Genomic DNA, 17,145 nt, shown 5'->3' with positions numbered 1-17,145 from the left:
CCTCTCTGAGGTGGGGAAAGGTCCCCCTCGAGCACGAGATCCCACAGGGGACACAGTTCTGTGCTGGTGACCAGTGCAGGAGCAGCCCGGGGAGCTGGTGTTGGATCTAGGCGCCCAGCTGCTCTCCCACCTGGGGCCTGCAGCTACAGCCCCTCCCATGGGGACAGACAGGGAGGTGCAGACCCCAGCCCCGACCCTCCCAACGGGAGTAGCTAGGCAGGGTGGCCACTTGCCTGGGTCACTTACACCCGCCACACCAAGTTACAGAGGGTTCTACACTGGAAGAGACTTTGAATCACCGCAGAGGTGGCTTAGCTGGCCCAGGCCTCGCGCACACGGGGTCCTGCCTTAGGGGGTGCCAGCGCCAACTTGCTGTTCTGTTATCTCAAACGCCAGGCTCCCACACTGCTGCCTTTGGGCTCCAGCTCCAAGCTGCCTGCCCTCGGGTGACAACAACGGGGGGGGGTCCGGTGCTCCCCAGAGACCAGGGTAGGGATGGGTGTCCCTGACTCCCAAGACACCAAGAGTCCACAGCTAAGGGACCGGTCAGTGGAGAAGAGCGGGTGGGGACGGTCAGCTCCCGTGAGGACAGCACCTCCCACAGGACAAAGCTGCCTTGGCCTCTGGACGGGAAGGGGCCTGTAATGACACTTGGGGGCTTTGAAGGGTTTTCCCAGTGCTTATGTATCATCCAGGCCTGGGTTCTCTCAGGGCACCAGTGGGGGATGCAAGAAGGAAGGCGTGCGAATCTGTCACCACAACCCACCAAGTCCAGGGACCCTGCAACAGAAGCCCAGCCCAGAGCGGTGCCCCCAACTACCCAGCCCGCTCCCACACTGGGTCTCTAGACAGTAGCTGGCCACAGCCCGGTGACCAGCGCCCGGCCAGGGCCGAGCGCGCCCACCCCCGGGTCTCCTGCGGCCAGGACAGCCCCCAAGGACCCCCTTCCAGAAGCCTGAGGAGCAGGCCCTTCCCACGAGGTCCAAGAGTCACCATGTTCCCCTGTGGTCCCGTGGCCTCGCCCCTGCTCTCCAAGCCAGGGTCCTGCACTTAGGGCTGCTTTCCATCACAGACACTCAGAACCCAGGGGGAAGAGAGGGATGGCGCTGGCCGCTGACCAGCAGATCGGACGGGTGGGCACCCAAGAGGCCAGGGGGCGTCGTCCCAGCCGTGCACATGACAGCCTCAGGGGGACAGTCCTGCCCCTTGCTGGCGCCCCCTCAGGGCCCTGCTCTGACCCCACGCCTCTGCACGGCTGCCAGGGGTCTGTCCTCGGCCACCACCCAGCCCTGCACACATGTGGGCCGACGGTCTGCAGAGTGAGCACAGCTAGCCTAGCTGCCCCTCGTTGGAAAAGAACTTTTGTCACCCTTCACTATGGAGATCAGAGAGCCCCCTCCTGCCCGCAACCTGCGTGCCACCCACCACGTGACTCTAAGAAAAGGCCCTCAGGGTCCCACCTCAAAACCTCAAGGCCAAGAGTCAGGGAGAGGCCCCGGGGGCCTCATTTCCGGGGCCCGGCCCAGCCCACATCACCGAAGGGGCCCTCGCCTGTGGCCGAGCGCGGCGGCGGCCCACACGGGGTGCAGAGGTCCGAGTCTGTGTCCGACTCCCCCTCGGCGATGTAAGGTCTGACTTTGGCACAGGGCGCGGCGGCCGCGTAGCAGCTGTTGAGGGCGTCCAGGTTCTCCTTGGACTGGGAGATGCTGAAGCCGCTGAAGGAGCGCTCCAGCTCCTCGTGGTCCACGGAGGGGATGGAGATGGACGTGTCGCTGTCCCGCAGCGCGCCCTCATGGGGCCGGCAGGCGGGGGCGTCCTCGTGCCTCAGGAACTCCGCGCTCGCCCGGTGGCCCCCGCCATAGGCAGACAGCGAGCGCTCGTGGGCGGGCGGGGGCGGGATACGCACCAGCGGGCCAGGGTCCCCCACAGGCGAGGCGCCCTGGCCCTGGCGCGGGTGGCCCTGCTGCTGCCACGTGGCGGAGGCCGGGCACTGGGCTGGGAGCGCCGCCGGGGGCGCCGAGAAGTTCTTGTGGCCGATGGAGCTGGTGGAGCGGACGAGCTTGACGATGCAGCCGCTGCGGTCGCCCTGCTCGCGGCTGTCCTCGGGGCTGTGGTACGGAGGCGCCGGCTCCGGCTCCTTGGCACCGAAGTACGCCTGGGTCTCCGAGGGCGGGATCCCCATGCGCTGAGTGTAGATACTCACCAGGAAGTCCAGCTTCTTCTCCATGGACAGCACCTGCAAGGCAGGCTGCTGGGGCCGCTGGCTCCCACACACGTGGGGCTGCTCTCTCACACCTGGGGCTCCTGGGCCACTCCCCACACAGGTGGGGGCAGAGGGGGGGGACTTGGGCTGCTCTCAAAGATGGAACCTGGGCTGCTCCCCATATAGGTAGGGGGACCTGGGCTGCTCCCTGCAGGTGGAGGACCTGGGCTGTTCCTCACAGAGTTTGGGGACCTGGGCTGCTTCCCAAAGAGGTAGAAGCATCCAGGGGGCTCCCCGCAGAAGTGCTGAGGCAGTAGGAGGCAGTCCCAGCAGCAGCTCAGCCTCTGACCCCACCTGTCACTGCGTGTGGCCTCAGGGCTTCAGAACGCTGGACCCTGGTACTTGTCTGGGCCACCCTGCTGCCCACCGTGAGCCCACCCCTTGGAGCAACCTGCACAGATGGACGGCGCCGCCTTTCCCTCCTCGGCTCCCAGAATCAGAGCCCAGTGGAGGGCCTGGTGTGTGGTTTCTGAGGACTCGCTCCCAGGAGAAGGCAGTGGGGCAAGGCCGCCAAGCGTGAGAGAGCCACTCACAAGGCGTCAGGACGCAGCGTCCCACCGTGCCCCCCAGGCAAGGGGAGGGGGCACAAATGGTGCTCCTGGCCCTTAGGGTCTGCGGCCCTGAGGGTGCAGCTGCAGAAGGGGTCCAAGTGCAGCACCCTCAGCTATGAAGGGCCCCACGTCCCCTGAAGCTTGAGGACCCCACCTGCAGTGTCCCTTCCAGATACGTCAGGCTAAAAGGCTGGGCGGCCCTCCCCGACCTGGCCCACCTGCTTCTCCACCTTGCCCAGGTGGCCCTCCCCAACCTGGCCCACCTGCTTCTCCACCTTGCCCAGGTGGCCCTCCCCGACCTGGCCCACCTGCTTCTCCACCTTGCCCAGGTGGCCCTCCCCGACCTGGCCCACCTGCTTCTCCACCTTGCCCAGGCGGCCCTCCCCGATCTGGCCCACCTGCTTCTCCACCTTGCCCAGGTGGCCCTCCCCGACCTGGCCCACCTGCTTCTCCACCTTGCCCAGGCGGCCCATCATGCTGGGGTCCTCGGGCAGCTCTGCCTCCGCTGGGCCCTTGGTGCGGTCCTTGTCAGTCATTGCTGGGCCCCGCCCCACGATCTGGTCCACTCTGCCAGGAAGAGACCCCGCCCCCTAGCATGAGTTTGGGTGGGTGTGGCGGCCGAGGCCCTCTCCTCCTGGGCCAGGCCACAGCCCCCCAGATCCAGGCTCCAGGCAGAGCCCAGAGTCAAGGGGGCAGCTGGGTGCCAGGACAGATGGGCGCCGGGCGCCTGGTTCTCACCCTGAGCTCTGAGCCCTTGGGGCCTGTTACCCGTCCACTCCATTGCAGTGGGCTGGCACATTAGTGAGGAGTAAAGTAAAGGGAACTGGGGTCATTCACCCCTCGGTCCCCTGCTAGACCTGTGCCCCGCCCCCACCCTGAGCTTTACTCCTTCATAATGTGTTAGAACCCTGGGCCCAGCTGGGGCTGGTGGGGACAGTTAAATGTCTGCAGCAGCCACAACAGAAGCAGGAAGGACGTGCGGCTCCGTGCACCAGGACGGGGAGCGAGGGGACACAGAGCAACACAGGAAACTGCCCATGTACAACCAAAGGAGGGGACAGACAGAGCCACTGCGAACCAGAGAGGGGTGTGTGTGTGCACGTGCGTGCGAGACGCAGAACACAGCTGTGCTGACCTCCAGCGAGGCCATAGGTCCTGAGTGCCAACCAAAGGAGGACGCTTCCTTTGGGGAGCGGGCTTCTGTGTGACCAGTGAGGTGTTCCCCGACCCCCGTGCTGAACAGGAAGGGCCACTGAAGGGCTCTGCAGGTGCGTGGACGCTCACTCAGAACAAAGGTCCCAGCTGTCTGCCAGCCGTGGGGTCAGCTGCTGTGGACGTGCCAGGGTGCAGCTAAGCAGGATGGTGACGCAGACCACGGCCACGCAGCCCCCACCTCGTTTGTGGCCTGGAGCCCCCCGCACAAAGCTCACTTCTCAAGTTTGGGGTGCAGGAGGATGCTGCTCCCACAGCCCGGCAGGGCCACGTGAGCTGGCCAGGGCTGCATCTCAGTTTCCTTCCTGACCACAGGGCTGCCCTGACTGACGGGGGCCAGGGGGCTCGGGTGATTTTTTCTTTCTGTTGCATGAAGCAGAAGAGGGGTTCAGGCTTGCGTCAGCCATGGTGCAGCCTCCTCATGCTTCATGCTGGGCTTCATGCTGGACTCATGCACGGAGGGGCGGCGGGGGAGACCCTCGGGCTTCCAGCAGACACCAGTGGAGAATGGAGGGGGAAGGATTCTCTGGCGTTTCTGCGCGTCCATACAGTCCAGGCACAGGTGCTCAGCGCCTTTGCCCCTGCCACATGACGGGCTGCCTGCATGGCTGATCCCCATGGGAGCTGGGGCCAAGGGTTCAGCCTGAGAGGGTCCTCTGGGAGCCTGCGCCACCCCTTCCCCTAGGCCTCAGGCTGTTAACCCCCAGGTGACCAAACTGTCCTTCTGGCCCACTCTCTGAGTGAACGTGTGTGTCCTCTGCCCGTGGTGACCCAGGAGGCCTGGGGTGCTCTGAGGACCAGCAGGACCTTTCCAGCTCATGGCTCTGAACCATCCCCAACAGGAGGGCAGCTTGGGTCTCAGGGCCCAGCGTCCTTGGGGCTGAGGGACATGGCAGAGCAGGGGACCCAGAAAATACCGTCTGGGGCTGCCCTGGGTCAGGCCTGCTCCCCTGGGACCTCCTTTCTCCTGGGACAGCTGCCAGGTGAGATGCCCGGCACACAGGCCTCCAGGACGCCCCAGGCCCCTCTGCACCCCAGCTGTCAGTGCAGCCAGGTACATCTCTCCTCACCCTCAGATCTCTGCCCCGGGGGCTCCACTCTCCCTTAGACGACCAGACCTGCGGGAGGAGTGGGTCACAGTGTCCTCTGAATGGCCCCAGGACAAAGTCTGAGTGTGCTAACTCACCATCTAAGGGTGCCCTCACCATAGCTCCCACCAGCTGGACGTCCGCATCGATAATTCTAGTTGCGACGCTGACGTTGGGAGACAGCACAGAGGCCCTGGGCTCTCCCTGGGCCCCAACCCTCCTATTTATTCACAAGCGTTAAAGGCAAGATAGGACACACGACCTGCTCAGACCTCACCACAGCCCTGGTCAACACCCCCTGTGGGTCTGAGAGCCGGTGGGTGTGGTATGGACACTGAGGTCCTCGAAACCCCGCCAGTCCTCCCTGCACATCTGGACACAGTGCGTCCTTGTGGAGCTGACCCTCTGGTCTTCCCAGAGAGCCCCCACCCCGAGTGGACATCGCAAACAGTGTCCATGGAAAACTCCCCCAGGACCCTGCAGGAGGGCCCCCAACACAGCCCGCCTGGCCCTGCAGAGGGACGGCCTTCTCCCAGGCATGGCTTTGCCAGGGACAGAGAAACGTCCCCTCCATTCTTTCAGAAGAATAGTGCGGGTGCTGCCGTCATGTGGCCTGGAGCGCAGGGGACTGGCCATTCCAGAGACAAGGCAGGAGAGGGTTGGCATCCTGACCTAGGTGAGTACTGGGGTGACTCTCTCGGAGGGGCCGTGGGTCCTTTGGTGGGGTACTTCTTGTGCCGGGGAGTTGAAGGGGGTGGGGGGCCCACAATCATATCTATCCTGGCGAGTAAACGAGAAAAAAGACACCAGCAAAAGGCATCGTGAAGCCACATGAAGGGGGACGGCTGGGAACTTGCAGAAACAGAAGGAACAACCCAGCATAAAGCCACAAGTGACATGTCTTACAACTCTGTTCTGCTCCGAACAACGCAGTGGACGCCACGCTCGCTTGATCTTCCCTGTGTTCAAGCGAGCACGGCCCGGGCGGCCGAGCCTGCCCGGCGAGCATGCACGTGCACGGGCGGGTCGCAGCTGGCACACAGCCGGGGCGCCGGCTAAGAACAGCACTAAGGACGGCCGGCAAGTGACAGAGGGCCGGCTCCCTGCATGTGCGCCTGGCTTGCTTTTCCCGACAGAAAGGGAAGGATATAGACAGTTGAGGACAGAAGACTGGTGAACACGACAGCTGTGGCGACAGATGTGGAGGAGGGTCGGCAGGCAGGCGCTGGACTGTTCCCACACACGCGCACAGTCTGCTCACACGCACACGTACACACTCACATCACGCACACTGCTCACACGCATACGTGCACACTCACACTCACGTGTGCACATTCACACGCACATGTGCACACTCACATCACGCACACTGCTCACATGCACGTGTGCACACTCACGGCACACTGCTCACATGCACACATGCACACTCATAGCATACTGCTCAGATGCACGCGTGCACACTTACATGCACACGTGCACATTCACACGCACGCAGGCACTCAGCACACTGCTCACACACACGCGTGCTCACAGAACACTGATCACAAGCACACATGTGCACTCACACACACTGCTCACATGCACGCGTGCACACTCAGCACACTGCTCACAAGCACGTGTGCACACTCACATCATGCACACGTGCACACTCACAGCACACTGCTCACACGCACATGTGCACATTCACAGCACATGTGCACTCACACACATCACTCACATGCACAGTTTAGACACATGCACACACGTGCATACTTACATCACTCATATGCACACACACACCACTCATGCACACACGTGCAGGCTCACACACTCGTTTGCACACACATAGCGCAGATCTCATGGATACTCTGGGAGGACTGAGCAATAGGCCTCGGGTAGAGGAAAGGGTCACCCTCTGATCGCCGCCCAATGGGAGCAAGTTAAGGCCCAGAAAGACCCCTCCCCTGGCATCCTGGAACAGGACAGGGGAAGTGCCCCAAGGCAGGGCACGCCGACTTCCTCAGAACGAGAGCGTCACTCCTGCCAGGGGGCCGAGAGCTGGACTGTCCCCTGACCCCCAGGACTGTGCCCTGACTGTCCAGGGCCCAGGTGTCCACAGAGGAGCCACCTTATTTAAGGAACTGTGGGCAGGGGTAGGGCCCCAACTGGCAGGAGCATGTGGCCGTTTCAGGAGAGGCCCCCAACAACAGACATGTGGCCTCTTTATAAGCACCACAAACACATGTGTGCGCAGGGCTTGTTTATATATGTGGAGGGTGGGGGCCTACAAGCACACGTGTACTTGGTGTGAGCATATGTGTGACTTACGGGCACACACATGTGGCCATGAGACAAAGAACATGGCTATGTGTACACGTGCGTGCTGGCACACGTGTGCACACACGTGTTTATGGGTGTGCTGGTGTGTTAACTGGGCCCTTGCTCACGTCTGTATACACATGTGTATAGGTGACTCCTGGGGTGGGCACTGGAGACGGCGGTGTGTACCCTGCTGTTGCCCCACTTTGGACACTCATCCCAGCCCCACTTCCTGCCCAGAAAGTGGAAGCCCAGTGTTGGGGGCAGGCGGACAAGCCTGCATCCAGGAAGAGGGGGTGCCAAGTAGCATCGCTGCTGCTGAGGGAGCCACGAGTACCCCACAGCTTAGTCTCTCACCAGAACTACTTGTCCCCAGCACACATGCACACACGTGCACATAAACATGTGTGACATACAACACCCACAGCCCAGCACGCACAGGCATAGGCACACAACCACGTGTGTGCACAGGTACATGCACATACACACGGGTGCACTCATACATGTGTCCATTCACACATGTGTGTGCAGTGCACACAGACGTGAGTGTGCACAAACACACACACACTTGCCATCATAGTGAGGGCGGGGGGGGAGAGCAGGGAGAGACAACAGAGATATTAAAACAAACAGCAGAAAGCCCCGGGGGGCCGGTGTGGGGCTGCAGAGGTGGCAGCGAGCAGGGCTGTCCACTGCCCTGTCCACCGCCCACCTCTGGTGGGGGCAAGCGAGCCCCCCTCACTGCGCCCATCTGTCTGACATGAGTCACGCCAGTGTTGGCCGAGGAGGACTGGCCTCCATATCCCGGGGGCTGGGCAGGGAGGTCTCTTGCCTTGACTGCAGGTTTTTAATGCGGGACAGCATGTCCAGGTGGCCGGCTGAGTACTGCTCAATCACGTCCATCACGTCGTAGGGCCGCAGGCTCTCCTTGAACTTCCGCTTGGACACCAGGAACCTCATGACACTGGACGGGGATGGGTGGAGGGCCATGAGCCCCGGGCAAAGACCACTGCAGGTCACACTCCAAGCAGGCTGGCTCTAGCAACCACCTACCTATGGCCCTCTCAGCGTCTCTGAAGATGTCCACTGGACAATTGTCACTATTATCTGGGCCACGCACCTACCACATACACCGGCCACTCTTGGGCTCGGCTGTGCAGATGGACCCTCATCCACTGGGACCCCCTGTAGGGTGGCTCCTGACTGTTCACTGACAGCCTCGGGAGCTCTATTCCCCAGACGGGCCCGTGACCACTGTGGCATGTGGTGCCTTGTGAGCCACAGGGAACCGGGATGAAAGGTGTGTTAGCCACAGGGTGTCCCAGCGGAGCACGTGCCCTCACACCAGCCCCCAGAGACCTGGTCCCCAGGGGCAGAGTGGACCGCTCCTCGCAGGGCTCTGTGGGGCGGCCTCGCCCCGACTCCACGCCACTCACCACACTGCTCGGATGCTGACTTTCAGGCCCGGGGTCAGGTCCTCTGTCACAAACTCGCAGTTACAACTCTTGTTGTCGTCCACGATGTCCTCCCCTGGGAGGCTTGCTTCTGGGTGGAAGGGACGCCGCCCGTGAGGGGACAGAGGGGACTGGTCCTCTGGCCCCGTGGCACACGCACAGCGGAGAGGGTTTCAGGGAACCTCTCAGGCTCTCCCGGCACACCCTATGTGGCACACACACTCTAGAACCCACCCCGTCCTTTCTCAGTGGCCCCTGGGGAGTGCGGTGTGAGGGTGAAAGGGCGTCCCTGTAAGCGGATGGACGGACAGACAGGGTGGGATGAGCCCACACCCAGGAACGACGACGCCTCGGCCGTGCACAGGAATGACGTTCTGACCTACAGCGCGACATGGGTGAGCCCGGAAAATGCTCAGTGAGCAGAGCCGGACCCGAAAGCACAAACACTGCGTGTCACCGTGTCCAGACATAGAAGCGGACCAGCGGTGGCCAGGGGCTGGGATGACTGCTAATGGGGAGGGGCTCCTTTGAAGGGTGAAGTGACCTGGGACAGGACACAGGTGGTGGCTGCAGAACACAGTGAGTGTGCCCTGGACCGCTCGCTCTAAAGTGCCTAATTGTATGTTACGTGACTCGTACCTCAATAGAAGAAAAGGGAAACACAGGTGCTGCCCCTGGGACTGTCCCTGGGGGTGCTGGGCCCGACCCACCTTCCGAGTTCTGCCGGGACGCGGCGCCCTTGACCCGGAAGGCCTGCCGTGCACGGCTGCGGTCTCCGAAGCTCCAGCTTTTCGGCACCTTGCTCGGACTGTCCTCCAGGCTCTGGTCAGCGCTGGGCGACCGCCGCACAGGCTGGGCCTGCGGGGACCCCTTCCCCTTGGCAGCCATACCTCGGGGGCTGGAGAAGACACGATCTTTCAAACTGACCTTCTGACTGCTCCCACGAGGACAGACGGACAGACACACACAGGGAGACAGCAAGAGAAGTCACTCTGGACAGAACACTGGCACCCGTCATCTGCCATCAGCTGATGCAGACCCTGCCCCAGAAAAACGCCCACTGAGGGCAGCTGCCGTGGAGTGGAGCCTGGGTGGGGAGGGAGGTCGCAGGGTGGGGGACACGGCTGTGGGTGGTCAGCTCCACCTCGGGCTCCCAGACCGGGAGTTGGTCAGCAGACTCTTAAATCACTTTTGGCTGCCACCAAAAGAGACATTGTCCTGCCAGGCCTCCCTCTCTAAGGTGACACCCACGGCAAGACTGGTCCCAAAATGCCCAGCAGGTGTGGCTGCTCCCTGGACACCTCTGTGGGCGCCCGGCCACCCCCACAGTATCGCTGGCTGCCCCTCCACACCCTGTAACTGCCCCATATTCAGGAGGGGTGAGGTCTGCAGCTGACCCCTGGGCCCCTCTGTGAAGCCCTCCAGAGCAGTGTGGCTTGGAGCAGGGGGACGAGAAGCATCCTGGAGGGTGAGGGCCGGCCCATCTTCCCCCACCCAGGCAGCATAGGTCCACGCCTGCCCCCAGGACGCATCCGGGAACTGGGTGGGACGGAACGGGTGCACCTGCACTGCCGGCCACCTCTTGGCTGTTACAGGCTGTCCAAGCCCTGGCCAGGGGCCACAGAGACGGGGCGACCACAGCGGGCCAGCCACAGCCCTGCAGGGGTCCTTGGGCCTCCCTGTCCCCATGTCTCTTGGTAACTGTGGAGATGGGACTGACCCTCTGGGCAGCAGCCAGGAGACAGGGGTGGGTGGTTATGGTCAGGGTACAGCCACTTGCTTCCTCTCACTGGGCCCGAGACAGGAGGCTCTTGCAAACTGTGAACCTGTTCATGCCTCGCCACATGCAGGAGCCATAGAACCTCCTAGAATGGCCTCTGAACAGGGCCCCTCGCAGCTCCTGGGACCTGTGACAAACCTGCCCAGGGGGCTCGGTGGGACCCCCTGCCATCACTGGGAAGACACCTTGCCTGCTAATCCTCAGACACCACCAGCCCCACTCGGCTCCCCGGGGTCAGCTGGCTCCATTGGCCCCAACCAGGACCCACAACTGAGAAACGCCCCTCAGATGGCGCAGAGATGACCAGCCACAGAGAATAGGCAGCCCACCGTCCAGTCCACCTAACCTGGACACCGAAGCCAGATCCACGCCTGTCCCTACCCCCCAGGCAGCTGAGACTCTCTGTGCTAGTTCAGGGGTCTCTGCGGGATGAAGAGAAAAGCCCCCCTGGCCGATGACTCTGAGGCAGGGAGCCCCTGGGTGTCCTATGTCCCGCGACACAGGAATAGGCGTCAGCTTGCTTAGGACACCAGCCCCAAGCCCATAACCACTGCACCCAGCCAAGGCATCATCGGGCCGGGGGGCACTGAGGGACGCTGGGAGCCACGCACCGTGGGGACCTCTGTACAAATGAGCTCTCTTCTGTTCTATTCCCAACAGAGACCACCATCTGGCCCAGCGAGACCATGAGAAGCGATGGCCCTACCAAGCCGGGAGAGCTGGGGACCCCCGGCTGCACCTGCTGCCCCATGCAGCCCAAGGAGCCCCAGGGACTCGGCCCCACAAGGCTGCCCTCGAGGACAGACCCACAGGAAGGAGCCTTCCCTGGTCCAGCCTGGCCCCACTGTTCCCCAGCTCAGACAGGGGAGGCGCTCTCTGCAGAGGAGGCCACAGCGTGGACACCTGGACAGCCGGTCGTCAAGGCTCACTGCCCACAGGCACTCACCCCACACCCCAGCCATCCTAGACCTGTCCCAAGTCCAGGTACCCAAATGGCCAGTGGTCCTGCAGGTGTGAGGGGGCCCTGCCTCACCTTGCAAGCCAAGGACAGAAGCAAATATGTGGGAGGGTCTCTGGCCTCCTGCCCCGGGTGGGGGAAAGAGCTGTGGCCGGGCGGCGCCCTGTATGACAAGGTATCTTGAGGTGTCTGCACTTTCACATTTACCTGAGGCCAAGGAGCAATTAGGAGGGTCTGGAGGAGAAACCAAGGTCTGTTCTCCTCCCCTGTGGTCACTCCCCCCACGCACACTTAGGGCAAAATTCTAAATATGGAGCCAGCTGTAAATTGGGACGGGGCGAAGGAAGGCCGCACCTGAGATGGACCAAACACCCCTGGTCAGCACAGCTGGGCCCAGCTCAGCGGGGTTGGAGCGGCATCCACAGAAAGCTGCCTGGCCACGGCCACGGATGGACCACGGATGCCCAGGGAAAGTGGGAGGATGAAGTGACACTCGTGACTTGTGCACAGCAGGATGGAACTTGGCCCGGACTCCTGGCCCTACTGGTCCCCACGCACCCCCATCATAGCACCTGACCATGACCCGAGGGACCAGCCTGTGGCCAGAAGCGTGATGGACACGAGCTCTGGGAGAGCAGGACAGCCTCTGTAGGCCCAGATTATCCCTCCTGGGGCTGCGAGTCCCCACACAAGCCCAGATCCAGGAACACACAGGGATATGGACGGGCCTCTGAGCCTCTCTCCGGGTACAGAGGGATTCAGACCATGCATGGATACAGGGGCACAAGCATGCCGCCCGGGCCTGACCCTGCAGCACGGCCCCTGGTGCCTGCCACGCGGCACCACTGCCTCCACGGCCAGCACCGACCACATGCCATGACAACAGGACAGGTGAGCAGCTGCCCGCACATTACAGGGCGTGAGGCGGGCAGGAGGGAGGGGCTGTGGGCGGCACCCAGAGCAAGCAAGAGGACAGACGCTTCCACACACCCGACAGCAGACAGTGGACGGGAGGGAGGAATGGTGCAGGCAAGGAGCCCCAGGTGCAGGGGTGGGTGGCGTCTCCACCGTCCGGTGTCTGGTTTGCCCTAAGGCAGGCCTGCACTTGGGAAGGGGAGCCGTGGCCGCCTGGCTTCCTGGTGGGTCTGACGTGTGAGGACTGTGAGGAGCCCGGCACACAGGGCGGAGCTGCCTCCTGCAGCTGGGCGGGCGAGGCAGCCAGTTAAGGGGCAGCTGTCCTCGGGTGCCTAGTAGAGGTGCTAGATTGATGCCTGGAGAAAAGGCTCAGCGAGCAGTTGGGACCCGGGGCCATGCCCCTTCTGGGTTTCAGAGCCTTCTGCCGGCCCTCTCCTGCTGGGAGTGGGCATCCTTTAGCGCAGAGAGAAAAGGGTGCTGGAATCAGGGGCGACCTAGCACTCCCCCGTGAGCAGCCAATCAGAATTGGGGCCCAGGAGCTGGGCCTCTCCCTGGCTCATCTAGAACCTCTACTAAGCAGAGTGTTTGGAGCAGAACAGCCGTGCAGCAGTGGTCGTCCGTGCGACGATCACGGTACCTAGAATGTCCAGGGCAGCATCCACACAGGCCCTCTCTGCACGGTCTGCCTTTACTGGAAATGAGGAGAGCACAGTTAGTCCCCAGGCACCCGCAGCAGGACACGGCCAGAGGGAGCCTGGGCCGGTGGCCAGTGAACAGGAGACGCAGGGAGCCTGGGGCGCCACACCCCCTGGGGCAGCTCTGGGCGCAGGGCCCCAGCTACAGCGTTCGCGGCTGAGCCAGGGCAGCCAGGAAGCTGCACATAAAGTCTTCTGCCGGCCTGGAAAAGAAAAGAGCGCCCTATTTTTGGAGAAAAAAGAAATTCCCTGTTTTTTCCTCCAAAAATACCTTTTCCTTTCAGAGTTCGAGTTTGGGGCCACGTCTTTTTAAAGATGTATTATTTTTTGCTACATTCATGCGAACAAAAAAATAATACATGGGCTAAGACTTTGCAAAAGGCTTGTTCTAGATGGACAGGGTTCCAGAAAGCACACATTTTGGGGAGGAAAACGTGCATTTTGGCTTCACAAACCAATCGCCGAGGTTTCGCCGAGCCCAGCCAGCTGCCCGATCAGAAGTGGACCTCAGTTTACCCAGGAAGCACTGGCTGCCTCTACCTGGAGGGAAGCTAAGGAGAAGGGGATTTGGGGCTCCTGGATTTAAGACGATGGCAGAAGTCAGTTCATCTCAGGTCCCACAAAAATCCGCCTCAGTGAGCAGAGGTGGACCTGCCAGGCGGTTCTGCAGGAAGCGGTCTGTCCGCCAGAGGTGGGCACGCCCAGGCCTCCGACGCTGAAGACTTATCGCGGCCCCAGAACGTGCACACTCTTAAGCAAAACTGAAAGCAGCAAACAAGAACTAGAGAAACACTTAGTTCTCCTGGAGCCTCTCCCGCCCCATCCCCTTTTGCAGCGTTGCCTGAGACAGTAGTTCTCAAACTGTGCTCCTGAGGAACCCCACTCACAGGAACCAGCTCCAGGAGGGAGGTCCACACGTTCGTTGTAAACACTGGTGGCACCTGCTGGTGTCCAGGCGCCTCTCTCCACTCACTAATATGGGACAAGCCTAGCTAACGCCAGCGAGCCAGCAGGTCAAGCGTTCTCCCCTGCTGCAGCTGGCCCTCTCCGAGTCTCCTTGCGAGGAGGACCCCCGCATGCCCCGTGCCCTGTGAGCTTGCTCCCTGTGGTCCTGCCCTGTCACTTCAGCAAACAACAAGACTCTGGGTGGCTTGACCCTGGTGGGAGGGGGTTGGGGTCCAGCTGTCCTGGCGAGTGCCCCCACATGGGACAAGCCTCCCTGTGACCTCCCACCCGCAGATCTCATGGCTCACAGAAGCCCCTCAAATTTGGGGCAAACGTCTCAGCCACAGGTCCACCAAAGCCTGGGGGGCAGCTATAGACGAGGACCCCTCAGCCAGCTCCTCCTGGGGTCCCAGGCCTGTGTGCAGCCCCCATCCTCACCTGGAGGCCCCTCCCTCTAGGAAGGAGAATGATGTGGGGCGGTCTTGCCTCCAGCTCCTTTGAAGGGTCCCAGCTTTGCCCAGCCCCCAAACAGCTGTGCTCCTTCAAACTCCCAGCATAGTCGTCTGCTCTGGAAGCACCTCCCAGGGCCCCTTGTCCCCACACGTGTGGCACAGTCTGGTATGGTGACCGCCCCATGCCTGGCTCCTGAGCACGTGAGACTGAGGGGTGGCTCGTCAACCATTTTGTTTCAATGAGAACTTAAGCAGCCACACGTGGCCAGTGGCTCCTGTATGGGGCAGCAGAGCCTGAGGCCCTGACAAAGCTGGGGGAGGTGAGCCACTGCTTTGGGGGTACAAGGAACCCCAACTCCAGCCTGCTCTCTCTGGGCTCCAGGCTGGTGCTGGGGTATTCCTGCTCACAGCAGCCAACAAGAGTGTCACCCTATCTGAGAGCTGCTGGCATCTAGCCCAGGGCGCCCGGGCCCGAGAGGGTGAAAGAGGCACCACAGACACTCACCAAGACCAGACTGGACAGACATGCCTGCGACAGGAGGGGCCCACACGGACAAGGGCGCAAAGCGGCTGGGGGCTGGGGGCAGTCAGAAATGGGGAGGCACGAAGGGCAGGTGAGGGACACCCGGGCATCACAGCCCGAGACCCGTGGCTGCCCCAGGCCCCGGTCCCAGCCCCAGCACCAACCGCCTTGGTCTGGTGCCAGCACGGCCATGGCGTGTGCCACCATGAGCCAGGCCCGGAGGCGTCTCACAGGAGCTGAGTGAGTGTCCTTGCGTCCATCTGAGCTTTATGGTACAGGATCCTCTGGCCGGGCAGCCCAGGGCCGCCCACCCCTTCCTGGGTAAAAGTGGCAGAACAATTTCCCACATGCCTACTATGGTACTAAAAAGGGGGTGTCTGTGGCTGCCCCAGGTGAGGGGACAGAAATGCTGGCCTCAGTTACCTGGCTGACAGGTGTGCCTCCCAAAATGAGGCTGGGCCAGCCTGGCTCTGGGGGAAGCCGCTGGGTCACAGGTGGGCGCAACACATGACACACAGGGAGGACGCGAGGATTGGTGTACGGGAAGCAGGGAGCATACCGCAGAGCCCGGGGGCAAGGGTCCCGTGTGTCCTCACCTTGAGTCCTGCTTTCAGGGTCTGCCACCTCATCCCCAAAGACAGAGCGCACGTGAAAGGGGCCCAGGAAGGGCAGTGACAAGAATAAAGGCACTTGGGGGCAGGCGAGATTTCCAGATTGGGGGAGGGGAGGGCAGGAAAGGAGAGAGAGAGAGAGAGGCTGAGACGAGAGCATTGCTGGGGGCCAGAGTCAAGTCAGGCCGAGAGCATAAGGAGCCGCCTCGCCAACGCCACAGGGGCCTCCGATGGAAGGTGGGCAGGTAGGAGGGGCAGGGCTTCAGGCCACAGAGACCGGCCCGCCGGGGGCTCAGGGTCCTGGCGCACAGGGGCAGACGCAACATGACGGGAACTGATAAGTGGGGGCACCGCCGTGCTAGGCGGGCGTTTTCCACTCCACCCTGAGGACAGCCGTGCCATCAGCTCCCCTTGCAACCCCATCCTGTCGATGAGAACAGAGGGGGCTGCACCCACTAAACCAACTCTGGTCCAGTGTTCACTTTCTTAGCCTCTTTGAGGGGTCCCATCACTGCTTTTCAGGGCAGAAGCAGTGCCCATCTTTTCAATTCCAGGCACAAGCCGGCACTCCCTTTTCGAGGATCTGGGGACAGAGGAGTGCATCATTCTCCGATGGATGGAGTGGGTCATCCCCCCGACCTGAGCGGCCAGCTGAGCTGCCTCTGATCCAGGAGGGCACTAACAAAGGGCGGCGTCTCTGGCGGGAGGTCCAGGGGACCAGTCTCACTCTGCAGTGTTTGGATGAGGCACTCGGGGGACCCCAAAGCTCAGAGAACTCAGCCAGTGACAGCCACACAGGCTGGAGTTCATCAGACTTGACCTTTGTGACATGATCTGGATTTTCCTTTTAACGCCAGGAGAACGGTAGACTGCCATTACCCGCCTCTCCGCCCACAGCAGAAGCTGCCCGCAGAGTCCCTGCATGGGGTCTCTAATCTGCCTGCTGCAAACAGAACGGTGGGGACCTGCAGCCCCCCAGGACAGGAGACCCTGCTCAAAAGAGGAACCCCCTGCCACTCCCTTCAGAAACTTCAAAACACCAGGCCCCCCACGCAGGCAGTGAGGAGCCTCCTCAGAGTGGCCCTCTCCACCGTGGGACCCTGACCCACAGAGGGAGGGAGACACCCCTGGGTTTCTCGCCCAGCCTCCTCCCTCTCAGAAATCCCTGCCTTAGGGGCCCCAGGGCTGCTCTCACAGGGGACACAGGAAACTGATTTAGGGGCCCACATCACCTCCAGGCAGGGGTCCAGACACACAGCCCCACACGGGAGCTCCCACAGGGCCCCGCAGAAGCCCTTGCTTCCCTGATGACATGCGGTGCAGACACGGGAGACAGGCGGGCACTGACCTGGGAGAGGGCTCCGGCTGTGGCTCCTTCCTTCAAACAGAAGCGACCAAAA

The 17,145-nt window shown here is 62.2% G+C and overlaps 1 protein-coding gene across 1 annotated transcript in view; it reads right to left on the bottom strand.

The window, feature by feature from the left end:
- Nucleotides 1-270: 270 nt before the first annotated feature.
- KCNQ2 (potassium voltage-gated channel subfamily Q member 2) overlaps nucleotides 271-17,145 on the bottom strand; it is a 46,073-nt gene continuing 29,198 nt past the window's right edge. The window contains 7 exon segments of the mRNA XM_033094543.1: nucleotides 271-2,236; nucleotides 3,258-3,381; nucleotides 5,787-5,894; nucleotides 8,245-8,376; nucleotides 8,849-8,957; nucleotides 9,577-9,800; nucleotides 13,157-13,210. Coding sequence (XP_032950434.1) covers nucleotides 1,505-2,236; nucleotides 3,258-3,381; nucleotides 5,787-5,894; nucleotides 8,245-8,376; nucleotides 8,849-8,957; nucleotides 9,577-9,800; nucleotides 13,157-13,210 — 1,483 coding nt within the window. The 3' untranslated portion in view covers nucleotides 271-1,504.

The sequence above is a fragment of the Rhinolophus ferrumequinum genome, chromosome 23 (genome assembly GCF_004115265.2).
Source record: "Rhinolophus ferrumequinum isolate MPI-CBG mRhiFer1 chromosome 23, mRhiFer1_v1.p, whole genome shotgun sequence".
Classification (NCBI taxonomy): Eukaryota; Metazoa; Chordata; class Mammalia; order Chiroptera; family Rhinolophidae; genus Rhinolophus; species Rhinolophus ferrumequinum.
The sequence above is the reverse complement of the archived record's forward strand: the minus strand, read 5'-3'. Positions and strand labels throughout refer to the sequence as shown.